Below are 18999 nucleotides of genomic sequence, written 5' to 3'. Positions count from 1 at the left end.
TATGAAGGAATATTATACTATATAGTTGTTAAATGATGTTCTTAAAGAATATTTAAAGATATAAGAAAATGTTCATAATGTAACATTTAGTGGAAGGGCAGGACAAAAATCTATATGCTCTCAGATGTCAATTGATTGTTTTTAGTATTTTATAACATATTTATTAGAACATGTTTTTAAAATAGTCTTTAAAATGTTATATCTCAAAATAATGTTTTTAAATGATTATAGAAAAAACTTGAAAAGATAATACCAAAATGTTAAGACTGGATCACTGTTAAAGATTCTTAAAACTAGGTGATAGGGATAGGGGGATTTATTTTATTAATACTATACTATTTGTGTATAACTTCATTTTTCATAATGTTTTTTAAAAGAATGACAAGAATAATAGATAAAAAAGGAAGTTTAAATCCTTGGAATTAGTGCTTTGTAATTTGTTTAAATGTAAATTAATTCTTGATCAGTGTTGTTATTTAACTATTATTGATGTATTTCTAAGGTTTTCAAAGAATTTGAGTGATATCAGACTTGTGAAAAGTTTGATAAAAATTATAACAAATATACATAAATATATATTTGGAATAATCTTTACCAAAAAGAAAGATGGTTTATTCAATAATGGAATTACTTGTGATTTTTTTTATTTTTATTTTTTTTTTGCGGTACGCGGGCCTCTCACTGTTGTGCCCTCTGCCGCTGCAGGGCACAGGCTCCGGACGCGCAGGCCCAGCGGCCACGGCTCACGGGCCCAGCCGCTCCGTGGCATGTGGGATCCTCCCGGACCGGGGCACGAACCTGTGTCCCCTGCATCGGCAGGCGGACTCCCAACCACTGCGCCACTAGGGAAGCCCCTACTTGTGATTTTTATTGTCTTTTTTATACTTTTCTACATCTTACAAAAATTCTACAAGTTCTTTTTAAAATCTTAATCGGAAAAAGCGTTAATCAATTTTTTATGAAATGATGTTTAACTTTTATGCTTTAATGACATTAATTCTAGTATTGAAAGCACTTTTACTCGTTGCTTCTTAGACTTGCCTTTGAACATGATATAATTCTCTAAAACAATTTTGGTGAAGGATGGATTGTGTCGTACCATCTGTCCAGAAAATAGGTATTTCAAGTATTTTCCGTATGTGAAAAATGATATATAAGAACCGTCTTCACTACTACATTCCCATAAATTTTATTTCCTTTTTTAAATAGTGTTTTTCAACACAGCCAGTGTTCGTATAGGCAACTTTACCTTAGTGGGAGGGAAGGGTATTATGAGTATTTTGGCAAAGTTCTCGCGTCTGTAGGCAGAAATAAGACTAAGAGTAAATGAGTAGCTATTTCTTCCTACCTCTATAACTGAAATGATATTCAAATTTATAGGTCAGTTTTATTTGTAGAAAATACTCCCTTTATAAACCGTAAGTTTATCTTGTAGGTGGCCTTCTAAAATAAACTTTATTTGATTTTATACAGTGTGTGCTCATGCTTTGGCTTTATGCCTGACCTCCCAGGTTGCAAACATCTCCAGCAGAAGCCAATATTAAAGAAAATGAACCAAAAAATAACCTAGAAAATATTACAGATGTTAGTAATAAATTATCCAGTAATATTCACATTGGAGCCGTAATAAATTATAATATTAACAGTGGTGGTCCTTAAAAATTGTCCCACTATTCACTAAGACATTTAATCTTTCCATCGTTCCAAATGAAATACATTATTGTTTTCTACTCTAAACAGAAGTTAGGTGTTAGGGACGTTGTGTTTGTTCATTTGACTGTTTCTATTCAATACAGAGGTTAAAAAATAAAAGCAAAACACCTGTATGTATAGCATCAACTAGCACCAAACCTCACTATATGTGAGAAAATTATCTATTTTGGAAGTCGGTTGTATATACATTAAAAATTCAAATGATCTAAAATAGAGTATGCTAGGGACTTCCCCAGTAGCAGAGTGGTTAAGAGTCCGCCTGCCAACGCAGGGGACATGGGTTTGAGCCCTGGTCCAGGAAGATCCCTCATGCCGTGGAGCACCTAAGCGCGTGTGCCACAACTACTGAGCCTGTGCTCTGGAGCCCGCGAGCCACAACTACTGAGCCCGCGTGCCACAACTACTGAAGCCCACGCGCCTAGAGCCCGTGCTCCGCAACGAGAGAAGCCACTGCAATGAGAGGCCCATGCACCACAGCGAAGAGTAGCCCCCACTCGCTGCAACTAGAGAAAGCCTGCATGCAGCAACGAAGACCCAGCGCAGCCAAAAATAAATAAATAAATATTTAAAAAAATAAAATAGAATATGCTAAAGGCAAAATGACTAATCCTGACAAATTCTACAATTCACAATAAAAGTAATTTAGAAGTCTGTGGAGGAGGGTGGGATCGTGAAGGAAAAAAGTGAATTAATTAAGCAAGAAAAAAATGGAAGAAGTGGAGGGGAGGCTAAGGAGGGAAGGAGGTATTGCAGGCAAAAGCACACACTGCAGGACTGAAGTAGAAATATCATACAGGAGGCATATTGAGGAAACCATGTTGAAACAGATGGTTTATGTAAGGCAGTGGTTTTCATAATAACTTCTGATGAGCCTCTACATGGGCTTGTTGGCAAAGGGGTGAAGAGGCCAGCTACTGAAGTCTTTAAGCAAGGTAGTAGAGTAGATCAATATTAGGAAGATTGATCTGACGCTGGAGCCAGAGGCTGTGTTGGGAAACCATTCAGTAAGTCAGATGAGATGGCAAGAGCCTAAATGTATCATTGGCCACTGATATGAAAATAAAAGAGGATGGATGTGTGGGTGCTCACCAAGGAAGAACCAACAGGACTGAGTTACAGATTGGATGGACGATGTAGCAGGGGAAGGAGGCGTCAAAGATCCATACACTGAGAGTGATGGAGAATCTCATGTTGAATTTAAATCCAGCGGTACTTGATTGCATGGGAATATGGAAGATAATATGTTGATTGTGTCCAAATTCTCAAGGGAAATACAAAGTGGATGGAAATGGCTAACTTGAATATGTAAACTATAACTGTGGTGGCTAACTTTGGGATTATACCTTAGGTCTGCAGTGAGGATGAACACATAGCAGACCTGAGAATTGTATTCTTGTTTACACCTCAGGTCCTAAGGTAAATCGCTTTCTTAGAAGTCACTAAGCTGGAAAGCCTCTGTGCCTTGTGGGGTGCCTGTGTTAAACTGAAAAGCCCTAGGCTCTGTGGCACAGCTAAAAATCTCATATCCAGAGTCTGGGTATTGGCTTCTGGTGAAATAGTATTCACAGGGTAGTATCGTTAGGTAAGGCGAGAATGTTTATCAGGTGGCTTCCAGGTGGTGAGGATAAAACCCGCAACAGGAGAAGACTTGGTATTCCTCTAACCTGGTTACACGAGCCCCAAACACAGGGTTCAGCTTTGTGAAGGATAAGAAAGTCACCAGGGATTTATAGCCCATCCCCCTCCCCCAAATAATCTGTAAGTAAACTAAAAAATCTCTCTTTATCTCTTATATAGAGATATAAATATTTACTTGCTCTCAGTGTAAGAATGCTTATTTAATATAAATGGAAACATTTATTTAATGTAAAAGTTCTTAAATATACAGTATGTGTTAAGGGCTGAATTATGTCCCCCTCACAAAACTTGTATGTTGAAGTCCTAACCTGCAGTATCTCAGAATGTGACTGTATTTGGAGATAAGATCTTTAAAGAGGCAGTTAAATTAAAATGAGGTATTTAGGGTGGGCCTGAATCCAATGTGATTGGTGTTCTTACAAGAAGAAGAGATTAGGACACACACATGGACCAAGGTATGACCACATGAGGACACAGTGAGAATGTGACCATCTGCAATCCAAGGAGGAAGGCCTCAGGAAGAAACCAAATTTGCCAACACCTTGACCTTGGACTTCCAGCCTCCAGAACTATGAGAAAATAAGTATCTGTTGTTTAAACCATCCAGTCTGTGATATTTCATTATGGCAGCCCTAGCAAACATAATACAGTATGTATTTCAGCAAACTTCATAAACAAAAATGAAAGATAACAATAACCTAGAAAAATATTGGCTAACATACAAAATAGACAAAGAAGGGCCTCAAATCAACAACACTGTAGTAACAATGAGCACACCTAGCACCCAGATCTGGGTCTTAAATACCATCATCCAATAAAAGGAACCGAGGCTTCTTGGAGGAGTGGCTGATTCTAGGAATGCGACCGGAAGTACACAGTATGAGCCTGGCACATTATGTGTAGTGCCAGAAAGTAACAAATTGCTAAAAAAAAAAAAAGAAAAAATCCCTCACAATTATGGAGGTATGTCAAAGGGACACAGGAACTAACCAAAAGATGTTGCAATGTTCAAAGCTTTTGAGCAACAAAATAAAGTATTATTGGATCAATATCCAAAGTGTAAAATAAACCTACGAGTCCATATTGACATAAATACATTATTGAATAAATAAATAACTGGAGAAGAATAGACAAATCTCCCGTGCAGAAGAATTCCAAATAATTTATATAGCTACTCCACTCTCAAGGAGGTAGAGGGCAACTCCCCACTCAAGCGTGCCCTGTGCATAGTGACTTTCTTCCAAAGACTACAGCATGGAGGTGGTGGGAGTAAGCTTAAAGTTACCAAATCTAACACACACTACCTCAGCCTGGTAGTCAAGGTTAACATCAACAGTGATAAGCGATACTAATAGTATGTGCCCTTAATATGATGAGATGGAACTTAGCCTCTGTGATCTTCCTCCCCCAAACCCACACCTCAGTCTAATCATGAGAAAAACATCAGACAAATGCCAGTCGAGTGGCTTCCTACAGCATAGTTGGCCCATATTCCTCAAAACTGTCAACATCAGGGACTTCCCTGGTGGCACAGCAGTTAAGACTCTGCGCTCCCAATGCAGCGGGCCTGGGTTCGATCCCTGGTCGGGGAACCAGATCCCACACGCACGCCTCAAATAAAAGTTTGCATGCCACAACTAAGGAGCCGGCGAGCCCCAACTAAAAGGAGGCCATCTGCTGCAACTAAGGAGCCTGCAAGCCGCAACTAAGGCCCAGCGCAACCTAATTAATTAATTAAAAGAAAACAAGAAACATATGGTATAAAAAAACCATCGAGATCATTTCCCGAGCAAAGTCTGAGAAACTTACAGCCAAGAGGACCTAAGGAGGCAAGAAAACTAAATATAATATGCTACCCTGGCTGGGATCCTAGGTAAAAACTAAAGACATCTGAATAAAGTTTGAACTTTAGTTAATACTATATTAATAATGATTTATTAATTATGATAAATGTACCATACTGATGCAAGATGTTATTGATAGAAGTAACTCAGTGTAGGGTATTGGGAATTATCTATACCATCTTCCCAACTTTTCTATAAAAATAAAACTATGCTAAAATACTCTTTTTTAAAAATAGATTAAAGAAAGAAAAGTAGACAACAGAATATCATACACTCATGTATCAAAAACCCAGTGTAGGGCTTCCCTGGTGGCGCAGTGGTTGAGAGTCTGCCTGCCGATGCAGGGGACACGGGTTCGTGCCCCGGTCTGGGAAGATCCCACATGCCGCGGAGCGGCTGGGCCCGTGAGCCATGGCCGCTGAGCCTGCGCGTCCGGAGCCTGTCCTCCGCAGCGGGAGAGGCCACAACAGTGAGAGGCCCGCGTAACGCATAAAAAAAAAAAAAAAAAAAAAAAACCCAGTGAACACTTGAGAAAAACTCATACTTACTGGTGCTCAGAAATGCACATTAGAACATATAAGGCAATTATTTTTCTCCTATTTAGCTGGCAAACATTTTTTAAATGATGATACACACGATTGGCAATGTATAGGAATGCAAAGTGGAACTACTTCTCTGGAGGGCATTTTTGGTAATAAGTAGAAATGTGTGTACTCTTTGAAGCAGCAATATCGCAACCAGGAAGTGTATATCAGTGTGCATAGAAATGTTTTTCACAGTATTATGTGCAATAGCAAAAATCTGGCAATTAACCAAAAGCCTATAAATATGGGACTGTTTAAATAAATTATGTGAATCTCAATGTGGAATGTAATGAAGGTATTAATACTGTAGACTAATATTTGAAGACAAAAAATTCCATGATGTTATGTGAAAATGCCAATTGTAAACCATATAAACTGTGTCATGCCATTTCTATATCTGACACACACACACACCCTCTTGGATCTGGAATTTGGTGAAATAATTGTAACAGAGAGCATTAAATTAAGTCCTATTAGTGATTGTCATTTTATGAATGCTTTGAGTTACTTTAGAATGGATAAAGATGGGGTGTGTGTGTATATATTACTGAGCCATAAAAAAGAAGGAAATGATGCCATTTGCAGCAACATGGATGGACCTAGAGATTGTCATACTGAGTAAAGTAAGTCAGAGAAAGCCAAATATCATGTGATATCACATATATGTGGAATCTAAAAAAAAGGTACAAATGAATTTATCTACAAAACAGAAACAGGGTTATAAATGTAGAAAACAAACTTATGGTTACCGGGGGGTAAGGGGGGAGGAATAAAATGAGAGATTGGGATTGACATATACCCACTACTATATATAAAATAGATAACTAATAAGGACCTAGTGTACAGTACAGGGAATTCTACTCAATACTCTGAAATGACCTCTATGGGAAAAGAATCTAAAAAAGAGTGGATATATGTATATGTATAACTGATTCACTTCGCTGTACACCTGAAGTTAACACAACATTGTAAATCAACTATACTCCAATAAAAAAATATTTAAGTTATTTTAAGATATATTGTAATAAATGTATCAAGTATTGTTTCACAGCACTGTCATAATTAGAAATCAGTGCTTCTCAAACCAATGGAGTGAAGGGCCACTTTTTCCATTACCCCAAATTATGTGTGTGTGCATGCATGTTATATTTATGTTTTAGGTGTACTACACATGGATGAAAAGTAGGATTTGCATACAGTAAAGTGTTGCCTCTGGTTATTTCTGACTGGTAGCACTGGGGCAAATTTTATTCTTTTGGCAATTTTGTACATTTTCCAAATGTTCAAGGATCTACAGAATATTTTTTGTAATTAGTAAAAAAGATTTTAAATGGCAGTTTTTAAAAGTAAATCTTTTTTTCCCATGAAACTACCTAGAATATTGAAACCATCTTTTTGTTTAACAAAAATTGTATTTTTAGTTTGCTTTTCTGAGTGGATTTAGTTTATACACAAAGTTTTCATACACATTTACACTGTCATATGTTCTCCATGTACTTTCTACTTTTCTATTAGGTGAAATTTTCATGAGCTGTTAAAAGCATTATTATGTTTGATTAGTCCTCTTGTACTTTTTACTTTTAGGTTGGTGTTTGGAATGCTTTATCCTGCATATTATTCATACAAAGCTGTGAAAACAAAAAATGTGAAGGAGTATGTAAGTATAGTTTTGTGAGTGATCAATTCTAGTTGAATGTATCCATTATATACAATACTAGAAAAACTGCCATTATTTTAGAAACAGCTGGAATAATGTTTTGGGTTTAAAATGTGATATAAATGTAATAAAGTTAAGTCTTTTTTTAAAACTAATTTTGAATACAATTGCAAAGTGGAGTTTCAAAAATAGTTTGCTGTCAGTTGGCATTTAAATAAGTACGATCCCCAAATGAGTAATTGGATCTCTTATTCATTTAGACTTTAAGTCCCAGTAAAATAAGAGGTTGGTAAATTGTCTGTTTTTTAGTCTTGTAAATGGATAGGTACACCAAGAATATCTCTCTGGTCCCAAAACCTTTTTTCTTCCTTCATAGTTGCTTTGTCCCTTTCTAATTGATTTAAATACATAGATACCTCATGACTACTGACAATTACAATCTTTTTTCTTCTTGAATCCTACTATATTTGCAACGATTTCCTCTTCAGTCATCAATGTCTCTTTTCTCTTTTACTTTCCTCTTCCCCATTCCTTAACTGTTTTTTTTTTAATTTCACTAATTTTTAAAATTTTCTTCCTTTCTTTATTATTCATTCATTTATTTACACATTTCTGTAAGTTCTCCCTCCCAATTTTATCCATAATGTTCAATGGTAAATGGGCTTCCCCACCTATAAATCCTGGCATAAGTTTACTATTTGTGATGAAGGGAATTTTCAGAGAATAGCAAAAGCATAGCTTATGAGTGGTTAAATCAACAGGGGTAAGCAGTCAACACTGAGAACTGCACATCAGTAGCTGTGGTTCTTTTTTTAATTGAGGTGACATTCAGGTAACATAAAACTAACCATTTCATAGTGAACAATTGGTGGCATTCACTACATTCACAATCTTGTGCAAACACTACTTCTATCTACTTCCAAAAGATTTTTCATCACTCCAAAATAAAACAACATACCCGTTAAGCAGTTACTTGTCACACTGCCCCTGCCCCCCAGCCCCTAGCAACCACCTGTCTGCTTTGTTTGTATGGAATCTGGGTATTTCATATAAACTGAATCATGTAATATGTGACCTTTTGTGTCTGGCTTCTTTTTACCTAGGATAATGTTTTCAGGATTCATCCACATTATATCATGTATCATTATTTCATTCCTTTTTATGGCTGAGTAAAACTGTATGCACATAGAACATTTTGTTTCTGCATTTATCCATTGACATACATCTGCATTGCTTCCAGCTTTTTAGTATTACGAGTAGTGCTGCTATAAACATTTGTGTACAAGGCTTTGTTTGAGTATCTAATTTCAGTTCTCTTGGATATATAGCCATGGTTCTTTACAAGGGATCTTGGATGGTAGCCTTGTCATCCAACTTATTGAATGACCAGAGAACATATTCTTTATTCTATTTGTTCAGGGTAGTTTGTTCTTGTATTTTGAGTAGGGGGAGGCTCTGAAACCTCTATAGCTAACCCATCCTATTGAACATTTATATTCACTTTTTATCTTCTGTATAAAACTAATTTTGAAGTAAAGTATACACAAATTAATTAGAATGGTGGAATATACCTAGCAGAGGTAGAGAGGTTATTCAGTTGAGCTCTGAAATTTTTCTGTCCTTTTAATATATATATTTATCTCTTGGATCTAAGATTGGTGCAGTCTTAAGAGATGGAACCACATTAAGTCCTAGTAATTTAAAGTAATTGTTAATGGCTTGAAAGGCCATGTATTAATAAATAAATTCTTCAAATATTGTTTTATGGTACTGACATACTTTAGTTTTTAGAAACAAGCAAGTTTCTTCAGTTAACAGTGGCTCTCAAGCTACCTGTGGTATAGGACCAGTTTGGGACTTTTTGTTTTCTTTTTAAATAATTTCCATTAAGTCATAGACAAATACTTTTTAAAATAAAATTTAAAAATAATTACTAGAAAAATGAAACGAAACCTCAAGAACATACGAAATACAACCTCAACTTTATTTTTTTTTTGGTGGTACGCAGGCCTCTCACTGTTGCGGCCCCTCCCATTGCGGAGCACAGGCTCCGGACGCGCAGGCTCAGCGGCCATGGCTCACGGGCTCAGCCGCTCCGCGGCATGTGGGATCCTCCCGAACCGGGGCACGAACCCGTGTCCCCTGCATCGGCAGGCGGACTCTCAACCACTGCGCCACCAGGAAAGCCCCCAACTTTTTTTTATTATTAGATTCAGTAGACCTGAAATTACTGACAATTTTGTATTTAAAGCAAAACAGCAACAATTCACAGCCTTGGCGCTAGTACATAGACAACACTTTGCCTTACGGTGTCATATTTGAATTTAATTGGAATTCTCTTTTGAAAGATAAAAATAAGAGTTGCTCTTCATTTCCAAACACCACGAAAATATGAGCTGGAAGTATACAACTGGCTAGTACTTAATAATTGTACTGGACAAAACAGTGATCCTTATTTGAAATGTCTATGATACTGTTATTAAATGAGATCCTTTTTCTGAACCTAATTAATTATATAGTTGAAGTACATGGTGATATGTTTCTCAACTCTGGGTCCATCTTACCTATAGAGTTTTATACACCCAGGGTAAACAATAACTGGTAAGCCTCTGTGTGTCTTTGTGTACCTATTTCTGCTTGAGGTATTCTCCTATCTTCCTTCCCAAATGTGCAATGTTTTTGTTGGGAAAAAAAGTTAAGTACAAGTTGAAAATGAAGCTTTAATAATATAAGGGTATTATCAGCAGGCACACAAATAACCATCTCCTAAGATAAAAGGTAAGTTAGCAAGAAGAAATATAAAGGTATTCATAACAAATTATAATAAAAAGAAACAGACCCGTTATGTGTTAATTAATGCTAAAAGGGCAGAAAATATGGTGTTATTTAGGTATTGGTCTAAGAACCATTATAAAAATATTAGTCTTTCTTACTATGCGTCAATTTAACTTTATTAATGTTAACTTTTAAGGACTTAAAAACATGGATTTGTGAGTTTTATCCCTTAATGCAACACTCAATTTTTATTACTAGATTGGTCTATAAATTTTTATTACTAGATTATTTTATAAATTTGGGATTAATAAGAATGGTCTAACCCTGAAATTTTTTAATTTATTAATTCATTTAATTTTTGGCTGCATTGGGTCTTCGCTGCTGCACGCGGGTTTTCTCTAGTTGCTGAGAGCCGGGGCTACTCTTCGTTGTGGTGCGCGGGCTTCTCATTGCGGTGGCTTCTCTTGTTGCGGAGCACAGGCTCTAGGCGCACGGGCTTCAGTAGTTGTGGCACACGAGCTTCAGTAGTTGTGGCTCTCAGGCTCTAGAGCACAGGCTCAGTAGTTGTAGCACACAGGCTTAGTTGCTCCACGGCATGTGGGATCTTCCTGGACCAGGGCTTGAACTTGTGTCCCCTGCATTGGCAGGCGGATTCTTAACCACTGCGCCACCAGGGAAGCCCCCTAACCCTGAAATTTTAATTCTGCTTCATAAGTTAAAGATAATGTAACCTATGGAAGAGAATCTATTAACATTCTTATTCAAACTGATGAAAAAACTATAAGACTTGACATGTACTGATATACATACATATCTGCATATATGCTTATTTGGAGATATACTTCACCTATTGCCTTGCACAGCTTTTACAGAATAACTCATAAACAAAGTTAAGAATTATCTATACATAATCTTGCTACAGTATTACAAATCTGGAAAAAGTTTTTTGTTGTTGTTGGCAAGTACCAATGGCAAGGGCCAATTTGTTGTTGACACTGCGATGGAGCAAAATCAACAAGGGAATTTTTTTTTCTAACCTTATATCATTAAGATTTCTAGTATCTCTTTCCTATTCCAGCCGCAGAGCATTATTATATCACTTTTAGGGTCATTTAAAAGCCTTTTTTTTATCTATAGCCTGTTCTTTTCCGTTTTTTAAGGAAGTTTTTAGCATTTTTGAACAATATTAACCAGGGTATCTGAAAGTCTTAATTATCTTGGAAAGAACATCAAGAAGCTAAAGCTTCTAAGAATGTCCAGGTGTTCCCCTATTCAAAGCTATCCTCAGTAAGGGATTCAACCCCAAGATGTAACTGCTGAGACTTAAATGCTATTATTGGAAAAAGTTTCCTTAACCATCCCTTTGGGAATATCAGAATCATGAGTAATTGAAGAGAAACTAGGCAACTAGAAAGGCAGGTGGCTGGCATTGGTTTGATTATTGCATGGTAATCAACTCTGCTTCACAAATTAAACGAGAGCTAGAGCGATCGCAAAAATAGGCACTGAAACAGGAAAGGCAGGAATCTGCTTTTGACAAGGAAATTTGATACAGCTCTAGAGACCTCCTGGTGACCAAGTTGTCTGCCATCAAGTCTGCTGAAGAGACTAAGCAGATATAATATAGAAAGATAACATCTTACATTTATATAATTTCCTACCAATTTCAAAATACTTTTGTATATTACTGTTTCCAATTGCTACTATAACAATTACCACGCACTGGCTTAAACCAACACAAGTGTATTCTCTTACAGTCTCTGAGGTCAAAAATCTGAAATGGATCCACAGCTACATTCCTTGGTGAGGCTACAGGGGAAAATCAGTTTCCTTATCTTTGCTAACTTCTATAGGCTGCCCACACTCCTTGGCTTATGGCTGTATTCCTCCATCTTCAAAGCCAGGAACAAGCTGCCAACTCTGGTTCTCCCTTCTGCCTTCCTCTTCTACTTATACAGCCTCTGGTGACTACACTGGATTCACCTGAGTAATCCAGGCTCCTCTCTCAGTCTGAGGGTCAGCTGATTAGCAAACCTGAATTCCAACTCCAGCCTGATTTCTCCTTTAACACACAACCTGACATATTCATAGATTCCAGGGCTTAAGACATGGGCATCTTTGGGGTGGGGGACATTATTCTGCATACTACAATATCTCACTGACCCTCACTACAACTCTATAAAGTAGTAAGGAATATTAGAATATTATAGGCTCAGTGAAGTGAATTAACTTGCCCAGAGTCACATGGATCATTAAGGCAGGAACGGTACCAGATTAGAAAAGTAAATGAGGATTCTATCTTCACGAAAAAGTTGAAAGAGCTTTCGCAACCAGCCAGTGAATATGCCTCTGATTAATTCCAAGGTAGATCTTCAGGGGCCACAACTGTATGAATATTTTCTAAGAAGAGCAGTGAGGCAGCTTAATCAGTACTGGGGCAGGACCCATAAGCATCTAAATCAACCGTGATCAAAATGGTTAAAGACGGAATGGGAAGTTTTTGAAAGTTCTGTATAGTCTTGGCAGTTCTTTAAATATTTCCAACCTAAATTTACTTCCGACAAAAAAAAATTTTTTTTTTAAGTGTTTTACTAAAGGTAGCAAATCTTTTTCTGGATGGTCTGGTGTATTTTTTTTTTTTTTGGCCGACAAAAATTTTGAATATCATTTTCTTGCTGAGTCTCACCTAAACTTAGTCATCCAATTTTACCTCTGACTTACAGAAGTTTTATCAAAACTCTTTTCTCACAAAGTTCTCTTGTATGGTAATCCCATCCAAATTTGCTTTGTATATGGTAGTTTCTTAGTAAAATTAACCTTCTTAAAAATCCCCTGTTATATTTTTAATAGTCTTTTATACTATCTGTATTGTATTTTTTATATGTGTTTGCATTTGTCTTCCCCACCAGATAAGCTCCATAGAGAGTTCTGTTGCTTTGCTAATTGCTATATTCCTGTACCTAGAACAGTACATGTTACATAGTAGGTACTCAATATTTTTTTATTGAGTGAATAAAAAAAGAAAGAAGAGTTGACTTCTAAGTATATAAGAAATATTAAATAGTGTTTCAAGAGCATGTACGTTTCTTAAGTGGATTAGTCTAGTTACTCAGCTTTGATTCTACTGGGTTAAGGAGTACACAGTGCAATCTGACTTATCCCTAAACCCAGTTACTTTGTCGTGTTTGGTTGTTACCTAAATTCTACTGATATCTACTTCAAAATTATTTTCAGAAAGCAAACATTTTTTATTAATTTACTTCTTCGAACCGTAACTACTACCATTCCCCTTAAGCCTGCAAATAGTAGATTGCACCTGATAAAACAGATGCTGTATTCAAATCAAAGCAAATGGAAAGTGCTGTGTATTTTGGCAACCTTCCTTTCTTCCTTTGCCTATTTTTAAAACGGAGCTTTCCTAGGATATAATTTCCTGTATAGTGTGGCTGATATGGCCTACTTAAAGTCTTTCAGTCTTGCAGTAATTGAAATGTAAACTCACTGAAGAATTAGAATGGTTTTGCAAATTTTTTCAAGCTTATACCATCTCATGACTTGAAAATAGAGTGTTTACTTCCAAGTCGTGTATAATTGCTGTCACTTTTCTAGGAAAACAATGTTCTTACTCTAAGAATGTTGGAGAAAGTGGCAATGAAAAAGACTGGCTAAAAGCACTTACAAATCAAAATCAGACATTTGGTCCTGAGATTTACTATGAGCAAGAACAAAGAACAGGGAAAACTCTGGGAGATTACTTTTTTTTTTTTTTTCCCAGTACGAGGGCCTCTCACTGCTGTGGCCTCTCCCGTTGTGGAGCACAGGCTCCGGATGCGCAGGCTCAGCGGCCATGGCTCACGGGCCCAGCCGCTCTGCAGCATGTGGGATCTTCCCGGACCGGGGCACGAACCCATATCCCCTGCATCGGCAGGCAGACTCTCAACCACTGTGCCACCAGGGAAGCCCTGGGAGATTACTTTTTTAAAGGCCCTCTAAAACACTGTTGACTTGGCTTTTGAAAGTGACCTAATTTGTGACAATATTTGGGTGATATGAAAGTGGACAAATATGCTACATGCTAGTTCTACAGTTCTTGTCAGTTGGTAAAATCTGAAGTTGTCTACTAATTCTGTCTACTAGATAGAAGTTTATCTACTAGTTATAAGGGAAAAAACATAGTGAAAAAACATAGTAAAGAACTTTATTGTCAAAAGTGCTCCCCAGGCATCTTTTCATATTTTGGATTAAAAATACTCATTTGATTAAAAGGTTTTAATAATTTGGGAAGTGTAAAGATTAACTCACTGATTAAAGGGGGATTTTTTTTAAGTTTTTGAAAATTAGTTTTGTCAGGGCCACATTCCTATCTGTTTATTTTCTTTTCTGATCTACTTTTAATTTAGTTTTTGCTTTTATCAAAGCTGTACTTATTTATAATTTTTAAATCAAACAGTTGTCCAAGGCTTATTATGAAAAACAACAGTTCCCCACCCTCCTCATCCCTATTTCTGACTCTAGAGGCAACTACTTTGAATTCTTTTATCCAGATCCTTTAGTATTTATTTCCACATCTAAATACATGCTCATATTGCTGCTTCTTAATTTTTCAGAGGGATCTCGTCAGTTGACTTTCTTCTATTAAAGATGATTCAGTAGTTACCCAATGTCACTGTATACTTGCATAATTTCCCTGTAGCCTCCCAGTGTCATTAGGTTGTAATTTGGGTTGGATCAGTATTCAGTCTTTACATTATTGAGGCTAAGTTAGAAAGAAGCAATGGAATATAAAGAACCAGGCTGCTTGTCTTATCATCTTGGCCCTATCCCTTACTAGCTGTATCTTTAAACAAGTTTTTATTTATTTATTTATTTATTTATTTGGCTGTATCGGGTCTTAGTTGCAGCATGCGGGATCTTCATTGCAGCATGCGGGCTTCTCTCTACTTGGTGGCGAGCAGGCTCCAGAGCACACAGGCTCAGTAGTTGTGGAACGCGGGCCTCTAGAGCGCGCAAACTTAGTTTATCCGTGTTATGTGAGATCTCAGTTCCCTGACCAGGGATTGAACCCACGTCCCCTGCATTGGAAGGAAGATTCTTTTTTTTTTTTTCTTTCTTTCTTTTTTGTGGTACGCAGGCCTCTCACTGTTGTGGCCTCTCCCATTGCGGGGCACAGGCTTCGGACGCGCAGGCTCAGTGGCCATGGCTCACAGGCCCAGCCGCTCCGCGGCATGTGGGATCTTCCCAGACCGGGGCACAAACCCGTGTCCCCTGCATCGGCAGGCGGACTCTCAACCACTGCGCCACCAGGGAAGCCCTGGAAGGCAGATTCTTAACCACTAGACCACCAGGGAAGTCCCTGAACAAGTTATTTTTATGCCTCAATTTCCTTATCTGGAAAATGAGAACAGTAGTAGTACTTACCTCCTCAGGTGGTTGTGAGGATTATATGAGTTAATGAACACAAAGTATTTAAATCAGTACCTGTTATATAAGATTTTTTTGATCCCTGTAGTATCCTACTGTGACCATTCTTCTGCCCAATAGTTTGTTTTCCCTGGTATTGTCTTTGTTTTTTTTGTTTTGTTTTGTTCACTTCTTTGGTATCCTCTGTTCTCATTGCAAATTTAGACTCAAATTCTGTGACAGTTGTGTGAGTTTCTTCTCAGTGCATTCTCATCCGTTAGCTATTCTGGACTGGCTCTTTTTTTATTATTATTTTATTTATTTATTTATTTTTGGCTGTGTTGGGTCTTCGTTTCTGTGCGTGGGCTTTCTCTAGTTGTGGCGAGTGGGGGCCACTCTTCATAGCGGTGCATGGGCCTCTCACTGTCGCAGCCTCTCTTGTTTTGGAGCATGAGCTCCAGATGCGCAGGCTCAGCGGCCATGGCTCACGGGCCCAGCCTCTCCACGGCACGTGGGATCTTCCTGGACCGGGGCACGAACCCGTGTCCCCTGCATCGGCAGGCGGACTCTCAACCACTACGCCACCAGGGAAGCCCAAGAGGTAGATTTTTTTTGAGATGATAGGCTGGAAATAATGTTCCTTCAGAATTTCCTTCAGAATTTTGTCTTTTAGCTTCTTGTGTTGCTGTGCAGATGCCTGAAGGCATTCTGATTCTTACCTGCTTGTGGGATCTTTTCTATGTCCCCATTGTTTTAAAATTTCATGATGACGTGCCTCGGTGTGAGCCAATTATAATCAATTTTGCTAAACCCTCAGTAGTCTCTTTTAATCTGGGAATCCTTTGTTTTTCAGCTCTGGAAATTTGGTTAAAATTATTTCTTTCTGATTTTCTCCACTTCATTTTCACTATTTGTTCTATCTGGGATTCCTTTTACTCAGTTAGAAAGCCACTTGGACTGATTCTCTAATGTTTTGATCTTTTTTTCTTCTCTTTCCTATCTTTTTTGCTCTATTTTATGGTAGAGTTCCTCAATTTTATCTTCTCTTATGTGTTTAATTTCTAAGAGCTCCTTTTATTTTCTGAATGTTCCCTTTTTCGATAGCGCCCTATTCTTATTTTGTTTAAAATAACTTCCTTTTTGTCTGAGGATGTGAGTGATTACTTTTTAGACATGTTCTTTCTACAGTCTCTGTCCTTTGAGTTCTGGTTTTTTTGTTTGTTTCAATCTCTGTTTTTCATGTATGATTTTCTCAGATTTTGGATGATCCTTGGTTCTCTGCTCATATTTGAGTATTATAATGAAAAGCTGATTCGAAGTCCTATACCCATGAAGAGGCTTGCTGAATGTGATCTTCACTACAGGGTGATCTGACTAGGCAATTAAATTTGTTCCTAGGGGACTTCCCTGGTGGCGCAGTGGTTGAGATTCCACCTGCCAATGCAGGGGACGCGGGTTCGTGCCCCGGTCTGGGAAGATCCCACGTGCCGCGGAGCGGCTGGGCCCGTGAGCCATGGCCGCTGAGCCCGCGCGTCCGGAGCCTGTGCTCCGCAACAGGAGAGGCCACAACAGTGAGAGGCCCGCGTACTGCAAAAAAAAAAAAAAAAAAAATTGTTCCTAGGACTGCCATAAGGAAGTGCCACAAACTGAGTGTCTTAAAACAATAGAAATGTATTGTCTCACCGTTCTGGTGACTAGATGTGGACAGGGCCACATTCCCTCTGAAACCTGTTGAGAATCCTTTCTCGCCTGTTTCTAGCTTCTGGTGGTTGCCAACAATCCTTGGTGTTCCTTATCTTTCAGCTGCTCCACTTCAGTCTCTGCCTCTATTATCATATGATGTTCTCCCCTCCTGTGTCTTTGTCTCTGAGTCTCTCTTCTTCCTCTTTTAAGGACACCAGTCATATTGGGTTAAGGGACTACCATACCCCAGTATGACCTCATCCTAACTATATATAACTATATCTATATATAACTAACTATATATATATAACTATATCTTCAGTGACCCTATTTCCAAATGAGGTCACATTCTGAGGGTTAGAACTTTGTATTAGTCTTCTCAGGCTACCATAACTAAATGCTACACACCGAATAGCTTCAACAACATAAATTTGTTTTCTCACAGTTCTGTAGGCTGCAAATCCAAGATTAAGGTGCCATCAGGATTGGTTTTTGGTGACGCCTCAAGGAAGCTTATAGACCTTCTCTCTGTGTCCTCATATGACCTCTCCTCTGTGCATGCATGGAGAGAGAGATCTCTGGTGTCTCTTACTTTTCTTATAAGGACACTAGTTCTATTGAATTAGGGCCCCATTCTTATGACCTCATGTAATCTTAATCACCTCCTTAAAGTTCCTGTCTCCAAATACAGTTACTCTGGGGGTTAGGGCTTCAACATGTGAATTTTAGAAGGACAGAATTCAGTCTATAACAGACTTCAACATATCTTTTGGGGGACACATCTCAACCCATAACAATCATTTCCTTAAAAAATTATCAATGTCTATATCCTTAGATGTTTTCTGTTGTGCCAGGCAGATTCTTCAGAGAAGACTCTTCCATTCTGAAAGGTACTTGGTTGCTGGGATTCTGGTGGGAAAATAAGGGTTGGGGGCACTCAATATTTTATAAACTTTTACTTAATTCCTATTAGCCCTACTCTCAGCTGTGCCAGAGATTTGCAAATCCAGCGATCCTCTGATTTACCCTTTCCAGAGAATAAGCCTCAGGGTCCTGCTAGGGGAGGGAGGGGCATCACCACACAGTTCAAGTGGGAGGACATCTAGGGGCCCACCTGCTCCTTACAGGTATCCTTACAGCCATCCTTCTTTTGCCTTTTTTGCCAAGAATTGTGTTACCAATTTTTTAGCCTTTTGGAAGCTCTGCAGTGTGAAGTTGGGCTGCTTCTCAGCTTTTCCCATTGTCCACTTATTATTCTGTTTTCTCAGGTCTCCTGAGTCAGTTACTACTCAGCCATTTCCTCCTTGGGTCCAAAAATGTTGATGCTCTCTTCTCTTCTATATTTTTCTGGACTTAAATGTTTTTGGAAAATCACTTTACTGTTGCTTTAAAGAGATTTGTGGTGGGGAATGCAATTAAATGTGTGTACTCATTCTACTATCTTTACCCATATTTCCAAATTGACTTTGTGAGTGGTATACTTGTGGTTGATTTATACTGTAATATCAAATAAGACTTGTTTTACCATTAACATTGGTTTTTAAAATGTGTTCGCATAGGAGATAGGTTTAAAGTAGTAATACATATTATCATTTATTCAATCCTCGACAATTTTAAAATTCAATTTTAGCTGACATGCAATGAATACATGTATATCTTGTTTTGAGTTATAGTTCACAAATCAAGTTGTGATAAAATCACAGCT

At 37.9% G+C, this 18999-nt stretch overlaps 1 protein-coding gene across 1 annotated transcript in view; it reads left to right on the top strand.

Moving 5' to 3' along the window:
• REEP3 (receptor accessory protein 3) overlaps nucleotides 1–18999 on the top strand; it is a 97300-nt gene that overhangs the window by 39949 nt on the left and 38352 nt on the right. The window contains exon 2 of the mRNA XM_065894017.1: nucleotides 7364–7436. Coding sequence (XP_065750089.1) covers nucleotides 7364–7436 — 73 coding nt within the window. The remainder of the gene's footprint in view (nucleotides 1–7363; nucleotides 7437–18999) is intronic.

This window comes from Phocoena phocoena, chromosome 16 (assembly GCF_963924675.1).
Source record: "Phocoena phocoena chromosome 16, mPhoPho1.1, whole genome shotgun sequence".
Taxonomy (NCBI): Eukaryota; Metazoa; Chordata; class Mammalia; order Artiodactyla; family Phocoenidae; genus Phocoena; species Phocoena phocoena.
The sequence above is the reverse complement of the archived record's forward strand: the minus strand, read 5'-3'. Positions and strand labels throughout refer to the sequence as shown.